General features: G+C 44.5%; 1 protein-coding gene across 1 annotated transcript; it reads right to left on the minus strand.

Annotated features, from left to right (window-relative positions):
- Positions 1–12,051: 12,051 nt before the first annotated feature.
- On the minus strand, positions 12,052–16,234 carry LOC109778098 (ABC transporter F family member 5). The gene is made up of 9 exons (XM_020336649.4): positions 15,266–16,234; positions 14,730–15,071; positions 14,452–14,592; positions 14,157–14,336; positions 13,652–13,807; positions 13,444–13,545; positions 13,192–13,320; positions 12,556–12,660; positions 12,052–12,446 (listed from the first exon to the last, which is right to left on the minus strand). Exons 1-9 carry the CDS (start codon positions 16,091–16,093, stop codon positions 12,351–12,353), a joined length of 2,079 nt encoding a protein of 692 aa, XP_020192238.1. The 5' UTR covers positions 16,094–16,234; the 3' UTR covers positions 12,052–12,350.
- Positions 16,235–17,626: the final 1,392 nt, after the last annotated feature.

Below are 17,626 nucleotides of genomic sequence, written 5' to 3' on the forward strand. Positions count from 1 at the left end.
ATAAAATTGATCTTGCAAAAGACTGTTAATAGATCCAGGAATAATTGGTCTAAGAAACTTGATGATGTACTATGGGCTTATAGAACTGCTTATAAAAATCTTATGGTATGTGTCCATATAAGATGTTATATGGAAAAGCATGACACTTACCTCTCGAACATGAACATAAGGCTTATTGGGCAATTAAAGAGCTCAACTATAATTTCAAACTTGCCGGTGACAAGAGGTTGGTTGACATTAGCTCACTTGATGAATTGAGAACCAAGCCTACGAAAATGCCAAATTGTTTAAAGAAAAGGTTGAAAGATGGCATGACAAAAGGATACAAAAGCGTGAATTTAATGTAGGTGACCCTGTCTTGCTATACAATTCTCGTTTAATATTTTTTGCAGGTAAACTTCTCTCTAACTGGGAAGGGCCTTACATTATCGAGGAAGTTTATCGTTCCAGAGCAATCAAGATCAACAATGCCGAGGGTACAAACCCGAAGGTGGTAAATGGGCAAAGAATCAGTCATTATATCTTAGGTACTCCCATTAATGTTGTAACCAATATTATTAATACCATAACACCGGAGGAGTATATAAGGGAAACTTTCCAGAACGCCCCAGAGCCCTGAAAAGGCAATAGGTATGTGATATGGTAAGTAAACCGACTCCAAAAGTTCTTCAATGGCAATTTTACCCTGTTTTGGAACATTTAAAAAATTAGTAAAATAAGTAGTCTGAATAGCGCACGAGGAGGCGACAAGCCGGCTTGTGCCACCTCGTGTGCCCTCCGGACTCCGTTTTCTCCCAGAATACTTGTTTTGCACGGTAAAAATTCATTATATAATCTCCTGAAGGTTTTGAGCACAGTATCATGGCAATACCCTCTATTCTTGTTTTAAGCTATTTCCGTAGCAGATTTAGAGCAAGATGTCTTCGCAAAAGTCGGTCGGGGAGAGTTGTGTCTCTCACCCGACACCGGATCCAAGAGAATACAGCAAAGCCAATCCCTTTGGGTGGTCAACGGAGGAAAGAGATGTAGGCCGACCTGAAAAGAGTGGATGCCATGGAGGACGATCAAGAAGTTACCTCTCTACCTTAACCTGGAGCCTTGCGTGTGGAACTCGATGACTCGGTGTCACAGCCCTAGCTTAGCCCTTGTTTGTTTTTGCTTGATCATCATGTCATCATGTTTAATTTCCATTTAAATTTGAATTGGAGATGTTCAAACTCTAGCACTAAATGAATTCAAATAGGTTCAAATAAAATCATTTTCAATGAACCCAAAATGCCCTTTGAAAATGTTCATGATTTCTGATAAAGGTGAAAACCTCTGCCAAAAATGATGAACATATTTCTAGGTCATTTCTGGATTTTTGAATTAAATCTTAATGTATTTGAATTTGAGAATTTACCTGCTATAACTATTTTAAATGCTCAAATAATTCTGAAACTAAATGTGGGCCGTTGAAATAATTCAGAAAGTGTCCACAAATTATTTCAGGATTTTACAAAATGCTTTAGTATTTTATTAAAGCCAAAACAGATTGCAGAAAAATAGAAAACAGAAACAAATAGAAGAGAGAGAGAGTTACCTGGCCTTACCTGGCTGGCCCAGGTCCTGTGCGGCCCAGCTGGCGGCCCAGCCCACCTGGCCACCTCCTCCTGTCGTCTTCCTCCTTGCCAGGAGGACGGGCGTGTGCCCGACGCACGCGCACCGCCATGTGGCCACCTCCTGCCTGCTTGCTCGCTGCTGGAGACGGCCCCGAGCGCCACGCACCCCCCCCCAGACCCTCTCATTCTCTCCCGTGCTCATTCTCTCCTATGCCGCCCTTTCTCTCCCGCGACCGAACACCACCATCGCCGCCGCTCACCGTTGCCGCGGCCACAGCCACAGCCTCGCCTGACCGAGTTGTCCCCGAGCTCCGCCACGACGCCGTCGTCCTCCCCACCGACTCACGCGATGCCGAACGCCCCAACGCATCGTCTCCGACCTCTTCTTCCTCCTCGGTTCGCCGAGATCGACCTTGCCGCCCTGCCATCACCAGCCCTTCCCCGAGCCCGCCGAGGCCACCGCTGCACTCTTTGTGAGCTCCAGCTTTGAACCCCCCCCCCCCTTTCCTTGTGCTGTTTGGCCGCTGTAACTGTCGCGTCGCTCGTGCCCGACTACGCCGCCGCCTGAGCTCGCCGTCGTTGACGCTCCGGTGACCATTTGGTCCCAGGCATGCGTCCAACGTACTTGCCGCACCGCGTAGACATTGTAGGTGCCAACCCCGCATCACCACGGCCGATGTAGCCTCGACTCCGAGCTCGACCGAGCTCCGGCAGCCACCACGGTCGACGCCGACGGAGATTCCGGCCACCCCAGCACCTCCCACTGCCACCACTCGACGCGCGCGAGCTCCAGGTCCTCATAGATGGGCTCCGCTGTTGATTTGGTCGCCGGAGGAGCAATCCCGAGCACCACCGCCGCATTTGACCCCGCCGGCCGCTAAACGCCGGTGAGTCTGACCCAGTTGACCATGGGTTTGACTCCCCCCTGACCCACTGACATGTGGGCCAGGCCTGAATTAGTTTAGGCTTAGGGTTAAATTAGTGCTAATTAACAACTTAGTTAGAGGAGAGGCTGACATGCGGGACCCACATGTCAGGTTTGACCTGGCATGGTCTATTGACCGCTGAGATCACAGTGATGCAAAGCTGACGCAGTAAATGTTTTTTGGGATTTTAAATAAATCAGAAATGATTTATTTATTTCAGAAATATTCCAAACTTCAAAAAATCATAGAAATTCAACCGTAACTCCAATGAAAATAATTTATATATGAAAAATGATCAGAAAAATATGAGGAATCTATTTACGGCTTTTGTATGCATGTTAGAACAACTTATGACTACTGTTTAGGGCAAATGAAATAAATGGCATTTGAATTTCATATATGGAGTTTGAATTTGAATCTTTAATTCAAATCAACTTCATTTAAATCACTGCTAGTTGCATTAGCTCAAATCACAGCATGTTTCCATGTCATGATCATGCATCATATTGTTGCATTGCATTGATTGTGTTCCTTCTCTGTTGCCGGTATTTGTCCCCTCTCAGTAGACGTGGTTCTGACGATGAGATCAATGACACCGATGAAGAAATATACTATCCTCAGAAGTGCCAGGCAAGCAAAACCCCCTTGTTCATTCCGATACAATCCCACTCTCTCGCTCCTGCTCTCTTTTACTGCATTAGGACAACAACGATTCAACTGCTACATGCTGCGGTAGTTGAACCCCTTTCCTTTGCATGACCTGTCATTGCCACAGTAAATATATGAAACCCACTAGCATGAGTAGGAGTTGTTTGAGACCTGATGTGCCTACTCATTCATGCTTGTTGTCATGCCTGCTACTGCTTAGAGTTGAGTCAGGTCTGATTCATCAGGGATGAATTGGAATGTGGTGAACATGTCTTATTGTTGAGAGCTAAGTGTGTGAACACGATTTGGTAAAGGTAGCGGTGAGAGGCCATGTAGGAGTACATGGTGGGTTGTCTCATTGAAACCGTCCTCAGGAACTGAGTTCTGTGTTTGTGATCCATGAATAGCTACTACCACACATTGGGGTCCTTAATTGACTCTCTCGACTTATTAACCGCCCATGTCCTCTGTCCAGGAGTTGCAAGTAGTTTCTGGTGTTTGTAGTATGCTGGAGGCCGTGCACAGCACTGACCCGAGGGGTAGGATGTGATGCGGTAGGCACGTGGCACGGTGTACTGGGACGCCCGTTTGGTGCCTCGGGAACCCTGCACACATCGTTCGGGGCCGTAGTGGAAACCTCGGTCAGACTCCCTGCAGATGGAACCTGGACTAGGGCTTGTGTGGTTAGTCAGGTCGTGGCCGACACCCTCGCTGGGCTTCCACTTGAAGGTTGCCGAGTACATGTCGTGTAAACGGCGATAAGTGGTGAGAGCATGTGTGAAGAAGTACACCCCTGTAGGGTTAACATCATCTATTCGAATAGCCGCGTCCGCGGTAAAGGACTTCTAGGTTGCCTGTATAGTTAATAGACAAGTGAAAGTGGATACTCTAAAATGCACAAGATAAGCGTGAGTGCTATGGATGGCCTTCTCATAGGGAGACGGGAGCGGATCCATATTGGTGTATTGATATGGTGAATATGTGGACTCGTGTGCGCTACCTCAAAAGAGTTACTTGCAAACGTAGTTCAGGATAGCCACTGAGTCAAAGCTGGCTTGCTGTAGTTAAACTCCACCATCCCCTTTGTTGATACTGATGCATATGTAGATAGTTCTGATGTACGTCTTGCTGGGTACATTTGTACTCACGTTTGCCTAATTTATGTTTTGCAGATAGACTTCAGTCTCACTAGTAGTTCCGCGTGGACTTCGCGTTTAGCTTGTTACCTCAGCTACGATCTTGTGCCCTCGGCAAGGTCTTGTAGATAGTCAGGCTTCCCAGCCTTTTCATTTGTAGTTGTCTGTACTCAGACAAGTTAAACTTCCGCTTGTGCTTGTTGCTTGTATGACTTGAATGCTGGGTCATCAGACCCATGTTTGTAATATCTGGCTCCTCGGAGCCTAATGAATAAATACTTTGAGTCATAGAGTTTTGTTGTGATGTCATGTTGTATTTGCACATATCGAGCATATTGTGTGTATGATTTGAAATGCTTGCTATGTGTGGGATTCGACAACCTATTTGTTTATCCTTGGTAGCCTCTCTTATCGGGAAATGTCTCCTAGTGCTTCCACTGAGCCATGGTAGCTTGCTACTGCTCCGGAACACTTAGGCTGGCCAGCATGTGTCCTTCTTCGTTCATGTGTCTGTCCCTTCGGGGAAATGTCACGCGGTGTCTACCGGAGTCCTGTTAGCCCAGCTGCTACAGCCCGGATTCACTCGCTGATGACCGACATGTTCGTTGCTGGGTCATGTATGCCTATCCCTGTAAGTTAGTGCCACTTTGGGTTTACGACTAGTCATGTCGGCCCGGGTTCTCTATCATATGGATGCTAGCGACACTATCATATACGTGAGCCAAAAGGCGCAAACGGTCTCGGGCCAGGTAAGGTGGCACCCGTGGGAATACCGTACGTGAGGCCGCAAAGTGATATGATGTGTTACATGATAGATCGGTGTGACTTAGGATCGGTGTCCTGACACCCGGTCATCCCAAATTCGTTCAAACCCCCCAGTGCTAAATTTATATCTTACATTAACTTGAAAAGGAGTGTTGCTTCTTCCTCTGCGGCAAGGATGCATCCGTGGGTGGACGGTGCTTTGATTTTCACCGAAAAGTTATGAAAGGAGATTATGGATCTCAAATAGCAAGTCAACAGGCTCGAGGAGGAAAATCGCATCTTGAGGGGCATCATTGCAAAGAACATCGCATCACCACCTCCGAAGGAGACTTGAGTACATGGGTATGGGCACTCCCCTTGGCTTGTGCCAAGCTTGGGGGACGTTCCCCGGTATCATATCACCATCACATCTTTAGCTTTATCGTTTTCTTAGTTCAATCCTTTTAGTTTTATCATCATCTAGTAGAGTAAAAGTTTTAGTATGATCTAGTCTTTGAGTTTTGCCTTGTGATCTATCGATGTAAACAAGTCCGAGAATTATATAAAAAGAGTAGTTTTGAATTGAGGGCTTTGCTTTCTTGCCTTGATCTTGGAAAAGAAGAAAAGAATAAAAGAAGTAAAAAGATTATATAATGATCTTATGTAGAGTGATGACTTCACATATAAGGAGTATGATGAATAAAATTTGTTGAGGGTTGACAAACATAGTATTGGTCATTGTTGCAATTAATAGGAAGTAATAAAGAAAGAGAGGTTTCACATATAAATATACTATCTTGGACATTTTTTTTGATTGTGAGCACTCATTAAAATATTATATGCTAATAAGTTGATGTTGGACAAGGAAGACAACATAATGGGTTATGTTTTCCTATATTCGAGTAGAAGTTATATTGTCATGGATCCTCCAACATGTTGAGCTTGCTTCTCATACTATGCTAGACAAATCTTTTGCACCAAGTAGAGATGCTACTTGTGCATCCAACATCAATCAACCCAGTTTTGCCATGAGTGTCCACTATATCTACCTATGGATTGAGTAAGATCCTTCAAGTAAGTTGTCATCAGTGCAAGCAATAAAAATTGCTCTCTAAATATGTGTGATCTTTTAGTGTGAAGAAAATAAACTTTATACAAACTTGTGATATGGAAGAAATAAAACCGACATACTGCATAATAATGTTCTTTATCACAAGCGGCAATATAACATGACGTTCTTTTGCATTAAGATTTTGTGCATCCAACCATAAAAGTGCACGACAACCACTGCTTCCCTCTGCGAAGGGCCCATCTTTTACTTTTACCTCCTACCTTTATACAAGTGTCATGGTGATCTTCACCTTTCCTTTTTACACTTTTTCTTTTTGGCAAGCACTATGTGTTGGGGAAAGAGATCCAGACATATATATCCACTGGGATGTTGGTTATCATAAAATATTATTGTTGACATTACCCTTGAGGTAAAAAGGCGAAACTATAAGCCCCTGTCTTTCTCTGTGTCCGATTAAGGCTTTGATCTCGTTAGTATCGCCTGAGTGTTAGCAATTGTGAAAGACTAAAGAAGATGCTTGAGTATGTGGACTCGCTACACAAAAGCTCTTACATTGACTCTTTCTGATATTATGATAAATTGCAATTGCTTCAATGACTGAGATCATAGATTGTTAGTTTTCAATGAAGTTTCTGGTTCACACTTTACCTTGTGAATGATTTATCACTTTAGCATGAGAAGTTATATGACAATATGTTGCTATTTTAAAGATGATCATGATGCCCTCATGTCTGTATTTTATTTTTATCGACACCTCTATCTCTAAACATGTGGTCATGATTATCGATTTCGGCTTTCTCTTGAGGACAAGCGAGGTCTAAGCTTGGGGAGTTGATACGTCCATTTTGCATCATGTTTATATGTTGATATTTATTGCATTATGGGCTGTTATTTCACATTATGGTGCAATACTTATGCATTTTCTCTCTTATTTTACAAGATTTACATGAAGAGGGAGAATGCCGGCAGCTGGAACTCTGGACTGGAAAGGAGCAAATCTGAGAGGCCTATTCTGCACAACTCCAAATGTCCTGAAAATTTACGGAGAATTGTTTTGGAATACATAAAAAATATTGGGCAAAGAAAATACCTGAGGGGACCCACCAGGTGGCCACATGCCTCGGGGGCGCGCCCTACCCCCTGGGCGCGCCCCTAGGGCTTGTGGGCCCCCTGGCAGGTCTCTAGTGCTCATCTTCTGCTATATGGAGGCTTTTGACCTGGAAAAAATCCGAAGGAAGCTTTAGGGACGAAGCGCCACCGTCTCGAGGTGGAACCTGGGCAGAAGTAATCTAGGGCTCCGGCAGAGCTGTTCTGTCGGGGAAACTTCCCTCCCGAAGGGGGAAATCGAAGCCATCGTCATAATCAACGATCCTCTCATCGAGGGGGGTCAATCTTCATCAACATCTTCACCAGCACCATCTCCTCTCAAACCCTAGTTCATCTCTTGTATCCGATCTTTGTCTCAAAACCTCAGATTGGTACATATGGGTTGCTAGTAGTATTGATTACTCCTTGTAGTTGATGCTAGTTGGTTTATTTGGTGGAACATCATATGTTCAGATCCTTAATGATATTCAATACCCCTATGATCTTGAACATGAACATGCTTTGTGAGTAGTTACGTTTGTTCCTAAGGACATGGGAGAGGTCTTGTTATAAGTAATCATGTGAATTTGGTATGCGTTCGATATTTTGATGAGATGTATGTTGTCTTTCCACTAGTGGTGTTATGTGAACGTCGACTACATGACACTTCACCATGATTTGGGCCTAGGGGAAGGCATTGGGAAGTAATAAGTAGATGATGGGTTGCTAGACTGACAAAAGTTTAAACCCTAGTTTATGTGTTGCTTCATAAGGGGCTAATTTGGATCCAGATGTTTCATGCTATCGTTAGAATTATCTTAATTCTTCTTTTGTAGTTGCAGATGCTTGCGAGAGGGGTTAAACATAAGTGGGAGGCTTGTCCAAGTAAGGACAACACCCAAGCACAGGTCCACCCACATATCAAATTATCAAAGTAACGAACGCGAATCATATGAGCGTGATGAAAACTAACTTCACAATAATTCCAATGTGTCCTCGGGAGCGCTTTGCTTTATATAAGAGTGCGTCTAGCCTTATCCTTTGCTACAAAAAGGATTGGGTCACCTTGTTGCACCTTTGTTACACTTGTTACTTGTTACCCGTTGCAAATTATCTTATCACAAAACTACCTTCTACCGATAATTTCAGTGCTTGCAGAAAATACCTTGCTGAAAACCGCTTGTCATTTCCTTCTGCTCCTCGTTGGGTTCGACACTCTTACTTATCGAAAGGACTATGATTGATCCCCTATACTTGTGGGTCATCAGCCCTGCGCCCATGTAATGTTACCATTGTAACCCGGGGGCAGCCTATAAGACCCCCGGTGCCCCTCCATGCAGAAGGTCGATCAATTCTTAGAACACACACACATCCACCCACATAGAGGAGAAGCAGCGCATGCATTGGCATGTCTTCCTCCCCTCGAACAGCTCTAGGAGCAAGCCTATATCCACTTCATATACACCATACTCGGCAGGACTAGGGGTGTTATCTCTCCGGAGAGCCCCGAACCTAGGTACGTCTCGTGTCCCACACTTGCCCGTGCCAACCCGCCTTTGGAGCCCACCGGTGCCCTTGTGTCTGTCCCCTCTTTTAGCCATCCTATGGCATCTGCCGTGAGATCACCATGACACGTCATAGTATGCAGTTCTTTTCTGTATGACAATGTAGTACGATAGTGCAAACTTTGCAGTTCGCTCAACAACGGAAAGCATTTCAAAAAATAAGAAATCTCATAAGCTATCATGTGCACTGTAATGCAGTTCCACTGTGTCCACTACTTACAAACATGCGGTACACTACAACATATGAAAGAACCGCAACAATAAAAACTAAGAAATAGAGATCCAAGCATGTGGAGACTACAGAGGTCAACAAATACAGTCGCACTTCAATAGCTCGACTAATCATTGTGCAGTCACTCAATTTTTAAGAAGAAGCTACAAATAATTGAATCAAGCTCACGGGCCAAAAGAAGTAACAGATGAACAACAGACCTGATCTCAAAAATTGACACCAAAATATATCGATTACAGGTGCAATACAGTCGATTCAACGAAAGAAATAAACTAATTACAACATTCAAAACACATCAACACGCAAAAACCAAAAAAATCTCAGAGGAGCGGACGGAGCTCATCACGCCCACAAAAATGATTTCGCAAAAATTGATACCTGATTACCAACAAATATGCAGATTATAGCAAAATGGTAGCAATTAAACTAACAAAAGCTAAGATTTCTGACTTACAAACCATATCCGAGCGCAATAGTTATTCTGCACACACTTCAAATGGCACATGGGATGTTGTGTACTTGCCTAAACAAAAGAACACTATTCGCTGCAAATGGATGTTCAAAAGAAAGGAGGATTTGTCTCCTACTGAGCCCGCGAGGTTCAAGGCAAGGTTAGTGGCTAAGGGCTTCAGTCAGATACCAGGTATTGATTATAATGATGTGTTCTCTCCAGTTGTGAAGCATAGTTCCATGATCTTGAGCTTGAGAAGTTAGATGTCAAGACTGCTTTTCTGCATGGTGGACTGGAGGAGGATATTTACATGGACCAACCAGAAGGTTTCATAGTGCCTGGTAAGGAGAAATTTGTTTGCAAGTTAAAGAGGTCCTTATATGGTTGGAAACAATCTTTGAGACAGTGGTATAAAAGGTTTGATTCATTTATGATAGCACATGGATTTAAAAGGTTTGATTCATTTATGTTTACATTAAATTTGTTGATGGATCACCTATATACTTGTTGTTATATGTTGATTGTTGCCAAGGGAAAGAAAGAGATCACTGCTTTAAAGGCACAGTTAAGTACGTAGTGAGTTTGAGATGAAGGATCTTGGTGCTGCTAAGAAAATTCTAGGTATGAAGATTACGAGAGACGGAAATTCAGGTTTGTATTTCTTAGTCAGCACAGTTACATTAAGAAAGTTTTTCGTTGTTTTGACATGCATGATGGTAAGTCAGTAAGCACTCTAGTTGCTCCTCATTTCAAATTATCATCATCTCAATGTCCTAGTACGGATGCAGATTTTGAGTATATGTCAAGAGTTCCATATTCTAGTGATTTCGATTCTTTAATGTATGACATTGTGTGTTCTAGGCCTGATTTGTCATTTGCAATGAGTTTGGTCAGTAGATACATGGCCAACCCTGGTAAAGAACATTGGAAGGTTGTTTAGTGGATTTTCAGGTATCCTCGTGGCACTTCCAATGCTTATTTGAAATTCGGCAGGACTGGTGAGGGACTAGCTCGATATGTTGATTCAGTTTTTGCTTCTAGCGATTTGGACAAGAGGAGGTCTCTCACAGGTTATGTGTTCACTGTTGGTGGTGTGCCGTGAGTTGGAGGGCAACGTTGCAGCCAGTAGTTGCCCAATCTACACTGAAGCAGAATACATGATTATTGCATAAACATGTAAAGAATCAGTTTGGCTGAAACTTTTGTATGTTGAGCTTTGTGGAGATAATTCTTGCATTAATCTATTTTCTGACAGTCGGAGTGCCATATACCTCACTAAGATCAAATGTTCCATGAGAGAACAAAACACGTTGATGTCAAATACCAATATGTTCGAGACATTGTTGAGCAAGGTAAACTGAAGGTATGCTAGATTAGTACTCATGATAATCCCAGTGATATGTTGACAAAGCCCGTTCCTGTTACTAAGTTTTGCTCAGAGTTAGTTGTTATAACACATTAGGCCTAGTGGTTGTTTAGTGCCGAAAGTGTTTTTTCTTTGTTGTTCAGGGAGGAGGTTCTCGTTCATACTACAAGATGGAACTTGTCTCAAGGTGGAGTTTGTTATTTTATGATCCAAAAAATTCAAGTATAAAGATAAAGACTAACTTCTGACGAGCGAGCGGAGCGGGGCCATCGCCGGTAGGCTTGGGCCGAAGCGGAGACGGACGGGATTAGTTGATCAGTTGTAAATCCTCTGCGTTTGTAATCATTTTCGATATAGTTAAGATTTACTGGCCGACCCTCGTTATTTTTTCCCCTTCGTGTTGGAGGGGTTTTCATGTTAAAATCGTGTGTTTCTTGTGTTGATTTCGTTCTTCGTCGTTTGATTTGGGTGTCATATCTCTAACAGGGTGACGATGTAGTCGTGATAATTAGCCCAGACCCATCAGGAACAAGCCAAGGCGGAAGGGTACAGACCGAAGCGACCGACGGGTGGCGCCGGGTTAACGTACTAGACCGCCGAAGTCAAGCGGACGGGTAGAACACCCAAAACGCGCAGCCGGCCAGCCATGCCAACCGGACAAGCCGGCAAAGTGAGGCGGGCAACAACCGGCCACGGACACACACCCAGGCCCCTGCCACACAGCTACGCAAGACAGTATACAAAGTGGCCCCGCGGGCGTCCCTGGTCCGCGCGTCATGGCAAGACACTGCACAAAGTGGTCCCGCAAGCATCCATGGATCACCCGGAGACGTCCGTGGTTCACGCGTCATGGATCACCGGAGACGCCGAGGCACAAGATTGCACGATCAGAGGACGGCAGGGAGGGCGTCCATGGATCACCTGGAGACGTCCGTGGTTCACGCGTCATGGATCACCGGAGACGCCGAGGCACAAGATTGCACGATCAGAGGACGGCAGGGAGGGCACCAAGCAGGCGCCGACGGCAGGGAGGGCACCAAGCAGGCAGCGGCGCGGGAAGGGCTGCATCATTCATCTCCAGCGGGTAACAATGAGTACTACAGATTTTTCACATGATGATAGAATTGCTGCATCATTCCTCTCTAGCGGGTAACAATTGATAGCAGAAATTTTTCACATGATGTTAGAATTGCTTGACAGCACTGGCATTGTACAATGGGAGTGTTAAGCACGAAGATCATAAATGGCGTTGCTATTTTTAATCGTTGCAAATAAAGCATTCCTCGATCAGAAACTGCCTGTGTTATGTACAAGGTTATAAATCATTTCCTGCCCAGTTACATAGTTTGGCGTTCTATAATGCTATTACTATCATCACCTCCTTGGCCATTGCTCATGTATGCATGCTGTTGCTTCTCTTGATATGCGCCCCTTATAGCATTTCAGCACACCAGGGGCCTCCCAGGCACTGTCGCCCATGCTCTATGGCACCGTCAATGGCACCGCCGATAGGGGGCAGCATCTCAGTTCCACCTCTTCGAGTTTTTCATTGATTTTGATTTCTGCTTGCTTTGTTGGAAGGCCTGCACTTTCTGTTTCTTCCTTGCAAGTTTCTCCGCCTGCAACGCAGTTCACAAAAGAGCATGTTAAGTATGGCAAACTAAACCATAGCATACAGTACATGCGCTGTGACGATACAAGTTCAGAAAAAAAACGTTAGGCATTCACCTTTGACATTTTTGACTTGGCTTTTACTTTGGGGGCCTTTTCCTCGAGCTCTTCCGCACGGGCAAGTTCCCTTTCTCTCGCCTCCAGGTTCCTTTCAAGGTAATACTTACAAAGATAAAGAATAAAATATCATCACTTTTAGATTTTAAAATGTCCTGAAATTAAATTTCTAAGGCTTATTGCTAATTTATCACTCGATATCCGTCATGAGCAATACAAATTTGTTGCCCAAAAGGTTCATGTCGTATTCAAAAGGCGAAGGCTTATTGCTAATTTTATCACTCAGTATCCGTCATGAGCAATACAAAAAGAGCGAAATTTTGATTGATTATCTTCCGTTGCATGCAATTGTCGCCCTAATGTTGTGTCATGATCTATAATTATATCTTGGTTTACAACCACCAATGCTAGATTTGCTGACAGACTATTTTGTACTGCCGACAGGTGACAGCTAATAGTTTTGTACAAAAGGAGAAGCACTTAATTATGCGTTTGTAAAGAGTACAATGTTGTATTATATGTGAAAGTGTATAAGCAGGAACTAATTCAACATATTTCAGTCCCAATATAATCCCAAATATGAAACAAGTATATTTGTAAGACAGTACAAGTTGTTAAGATCATAGGAGAACTTACATTGTAATCTCCTTGATAGTCCTGGATAGTTTGATCTTTCACTTCAATGACTCTGTTAACTATTTGTTTGACAAAATACCGATCATGAGAAACTGTTATTACAGTGCCCGTGTATTCTGATATTGCCTCCTGTCATGCATGCAAAAGCATCTATTAGAACTGCATGCACCAGGAATAGTAACGGAAATTCAAGGAACTGATAATAATAGAACAAAATGATAAAGTTCTGTAAGGGGTGAAACTGCATCAAACCTCAAGCATTTCCTTTGATGGAATATCGAGGTGATTTGTTGGTTCATCCAAGATTAGTAAAGTAGATGGAGTCACCATGAACTTGCAAAAGGAAAGCCTCGCCTAACCAAAAAGTTATATGAAGAAATGAGTAGATGTACACAAATCAGGAACACTGATGTATCCTGTATCTGTATGACGATCAAACTAAAATGAAAATGCACATTACCTTCTCTCCACCACTTAAAAACCGAACCTTTCTATTCAGCATGTCATCCCTAAAGTTACAACGACCAAGGAGACCTTTGATATCATCAATTTTCCAATCCTCTGCAGCTTCAGCTACAGTGTCCAGTACAGTCTTCTCTAAATCAAGAGCTTCTGCCTGGTAAAAGAATCTATCCCATAAATCTCAGTGGAGGGAAAACATTGGTGATTATTCCCAAATAATTAAGACTAATGGGATTTTGGAGTTTATTCAATAGCACTGAGAACAAGTGCCTAGCTAGAGTTTAACTGAATAAACTTAGCAACTTAGCAACCATATGGTCATCCCAATGAAAAATAATACTCCCTCCGTTCACTTTTGTAAGACCTTTTAGACATTTAAGACAGCACCTAAAACAGTTCAATTTCATCTGTCTTAAACGACTTACAAAAGTGAACAGAGGGAGTACAAGATACTACAAAATCATCATAAAGTAGAAAATATATATCTGGAAATTTTGGTCTACCTGATTCTGCTCGAAGTAGTTAGGCAGGACATTATGCTCCCCAAGAATGACTTCACCTTCTTGTGGCTTCTCCGTTCCCAAAGCAAGTTTCAGTAACGTGCTCTTACCACATCCATTGGGGCCAATAATGGCTATCTTTTCGCCTCTCTCAACTATTAGATTAGCATTGTTGAACAATATCTGGACACAATATTGGAACAATAAGAATTGTTACAGGTACACAACAACACACGTCGTTAACCGAAAGAGAAAAAGCTCAAAAGAGTTTGGTATAGAGATATAGAACAATGCTGACCTTATCCCCAAACCCAAACTTGAGATTGTGTATTGCTAACACAGTTCTACCGCTTCTCCCACGTTCAGGAAACCTGATCTTTAACTGCTTCCTTTGGAAAGGTTTCTCAATCAACCCTTCTTTCTCAAGCTTTTCCAATTTCTAGTGTTTAAAAAAGGACGAAATTAGCAATCACAAGAAAAGCAAGCAAATGAAGATTACACAAACTGTGGATGAAAATACGACAACGAACTGCACTGGTTTGATGCAAGCAGTAACCATGCAATTCTGGTAGTTACCTTTTGCTCACTTGAAGCACGCCCCGAGCTAGCTCCAGCCCCAAGCCGACTTATCAGTTCCCTTGTATGCTCAATCTCCTTCTGCTGCTTCTCCCATGCAGCACGTTGAGTTTCCACCCAAATCGCCTTTGCTAGAACATATCCAGAATAGTTACCCTTGTATGTTTTCGACACCCCAAATTCAGTCTCCACTATCTTTGTACAACACTGATCAAGGAAAGCCCTGTCATGAGATATGATGACCATTGGTACATCCTGGGTCTTAAGGTAGCTCTCCAGCCACTCAATGGTGTCCAAATCAACATGATTTGTGGGCTCGTCAAGTAGAAGCAAATCAGGATCCTACACATAAAGAATATTACCATATTAATACACACGAAATGGAACTTCACACTTGGTAAGCTAACTGAAATTGACCGCCAATTTCACTGCAATGACATTCGATTTTCTCTCAGTTAGTAGTTCACACGAAAAGCATAATTTATCTACCATTGTCGCATCCCTTCCTGCATGTAAAGCTCGTTTTTTATCTATACCTGAAGAAGTATCTTGCCAAGCGACATCCTCATCTTCCAGCCTCCGCTGAAGGATGCGACAAGGCGGTCAGCGTCCTCCGGCACAAACCCGAGCTCGGGCATGAGCTTCTGAATCTTGACATCCACCATGCCCAGGTCGACGTCCTGCGACTGCCGCTGCAGCAGGTCGAGCTCGTCGAGGAGCCTCCCCATGAGGTCCATGTCCTCGGTTGCTCGCTCAAGCGCCGCCTGCACCTGGTCAAGGCGGGTCTTAACGCCCATCTCCTCCTGGAAGGCGCTGAAAAACTCCTCCCTGACGGTCTGGGAGGCGCAGACTTCGAACTCCTGGCTGAGGAAGGCGATCTTCATGTTCTCCTTGGCCTTGACGACGTTGCCGCCGTCGGGCTCTTCGAGACCGGCGATGATGCGGAGTTGCGTGGTCTTGCCGGCGCCGTTGACGCCAACGAGCCCCACCTTCTCCCCACGCTGCACTTCCCAGGATACGTCCTTCAGGACTGTCACTCCCTTGTAAGACTTGGAGATGTTCTCCAGCCGCACCCCGGACGGGATGCTCGACGCGCCGCTGTTCGGCCGCTTCTTCCTGGAACCGGCGCCGGGCGCGGCGGTGGTGGATTCATCGGAGAGGAGGGCGGTAAGGTCCTGGTTTGCGTCCCCCTCGGACGTGGTGGCGGCGGAGGAGGACGGGAGGGAGGAGGTGGTGAGGCGGCAGTAGATTGAGGAGGGGCGGCGGTAGCGTCGGGACGGGAGGGATGGGCAGGGAAGACAGGGGGCGTGCGGGTGGAGGGAGGAGCGGAGGAGCTTGGCGGAGAGGACGTCCATGGTGGCCATGGAGTCCTTTGGTAGTCTTCTATGCCCTCCCTCTAGTTTTGGGTGGAGGGTGAGAGGCCACACGAACCCGAGAGAGTTAGTGTATGGGTGAGGGAAGAGGAGGAAGTGTATTTCTCTTGGACTTTATCGATAATTTAGAAATGATTCCTCGATTCCGAAATCATGAAAATGTAGTCCCTCGATGCTGGAATTTTCCCTCAATCTTTTTTGTTGAAATCAAAATAAAAAAATCATCCCACGAGTTGTTTGGAATTGCTTTGTGCGGACTTAGCATGGTTTTGACTTTTGACCTCGTCACATAATCGTCCACCTCGCCTCTATCTTGTTCATCTGTCTTCTATCCCTCACACACATGGAGAGCTTGCCAATGTCTATGGCGTGTCTGGCTGCACCGTCACATCACGACACGACCGAGCATCCATGGCGTGCCTGACTGTCGCATTGTCCGCCGCGCGCTCAATTTATAACTGCAACAAAATGCAACATGCACAAGTTGTCATCTACGGCCGCCGAGTTACTTTGCCCCGCGGCTGAAGGCGTGTGTTTGACACGAGAAAAATCTTATAAAACGCTATGTTAGAAGAGAAGAGGAGGAGTTCCATTTCTCTCATGCGTCAGGGAAAAGAAAAATGTGCGGGCGTGCCAGTGTACCGCAGTACACAAATAAACATAAGGAAATATGCATTTTACTAATCTCTCATTGGAGAAACAAAATTACAAGTTCCCTTTACATATGCGCTCTATGGCCTACTAGCGCGGCCAGCCTGACTTAGCGATTGTGGTCTCTTGGTTCCCAGGGTTTCGAAAGGCTCCTGGTTAATTACTCCCGCGGGTTACTCCACGAGACACCTCCGATTAAGCCGTGTGGTCGTCTTCGTCGTCTTCGCCTTGCGTTCTTCATGCTTGATGATGGTGGTGTATGGGCAGCGGCAGAGCCCGTGTCAAATAACAAAGCTGCACATTTCATGCAGTTAAGTTGGAAGGTCGAAGTAATGCTAAAAAAAGAAGTTGAAGGGACGAAGCAACCATCATTTCACTCGTTGCTGAATCCGATTCTCCCTCATCTTCTTCAAGTTAACCACGTGTTGCTTCTACCGCTGTTCTGCCTTATGTGGGACGCGGATCGGCTTGGTAGACACTTGGGACCGCATGTTAGCAAACCGCCAGGCCAATGTTCTCTAAAAATAACCCCCCCCCCCCCCCCCCCCCGCCTTCCGCATGGCAAAATCACCTCCTTTTTACTAATCTTGATACCATAATTTCTTAGATCAATATAATCGAGATTTGCATAGATAGCACACAGGAGCAAAACCAAGTGGTACGGTTAAGGGCATCCATAATGTGTAGCCAAATGTGAAAATAGCTTTTGGTATCGATGGGAACCATTGTGGAGGGTGCTGCCAAAGCCAAAAAGATGGAACCAAAGCTCCCTAATTGATTGATTGAAGGAATAGAAAATGCAACCTCTCTCCTCTTTCTCCCGTGCTTGGATATATGTACAATATAGAGCACAAAGTCTACTCCCCTGTCCCT

The sequence above is a fragment of the Aegilops tauschii genome, chromosome 4, assembly GCF_002575655.3.
Source record: "Aegilops tauschii subsp. strangulata cultivar AL8/78 chromosome 4, Aet v6.0, whole genome shotgun sequence".
Classification (NCBI taxonomy): domain Eukaryota; kingdom Viridiplantae; phylum Streptophyta; class Magnoliopsida; order Poales; family Poaceae; genus Aegilops; species Aegilops tauschii.

What these genes read in the sequence shown, in the direction of transcription:
- LOC109778098 (XM_020336649.4), bottom strand. Translation starts at nt 16,093, where the DNA reads ATGGCCACCATGGACGTCCTCTCCGCCAAGCTCCTCCGCTCCTCCCTC. An exon ending in GTGCTTCAAGTGAGCAAAAG is followed by an intron (nt 14,593 to 14,729) that starts GTAACTACCAGA and finishes TTTAAACACTAG; the next exon opens with AAATTGGAAAAGCTTGAGAA. An exon ending in CATCAAAGGAAATGCTTGAG is followed by an intron (nt 13,321 to 13,443) that starts GTTTGATGCAGT and finishes CATGCATGACAG; the next exon opens with GAGGCAATATCAGAATACAC.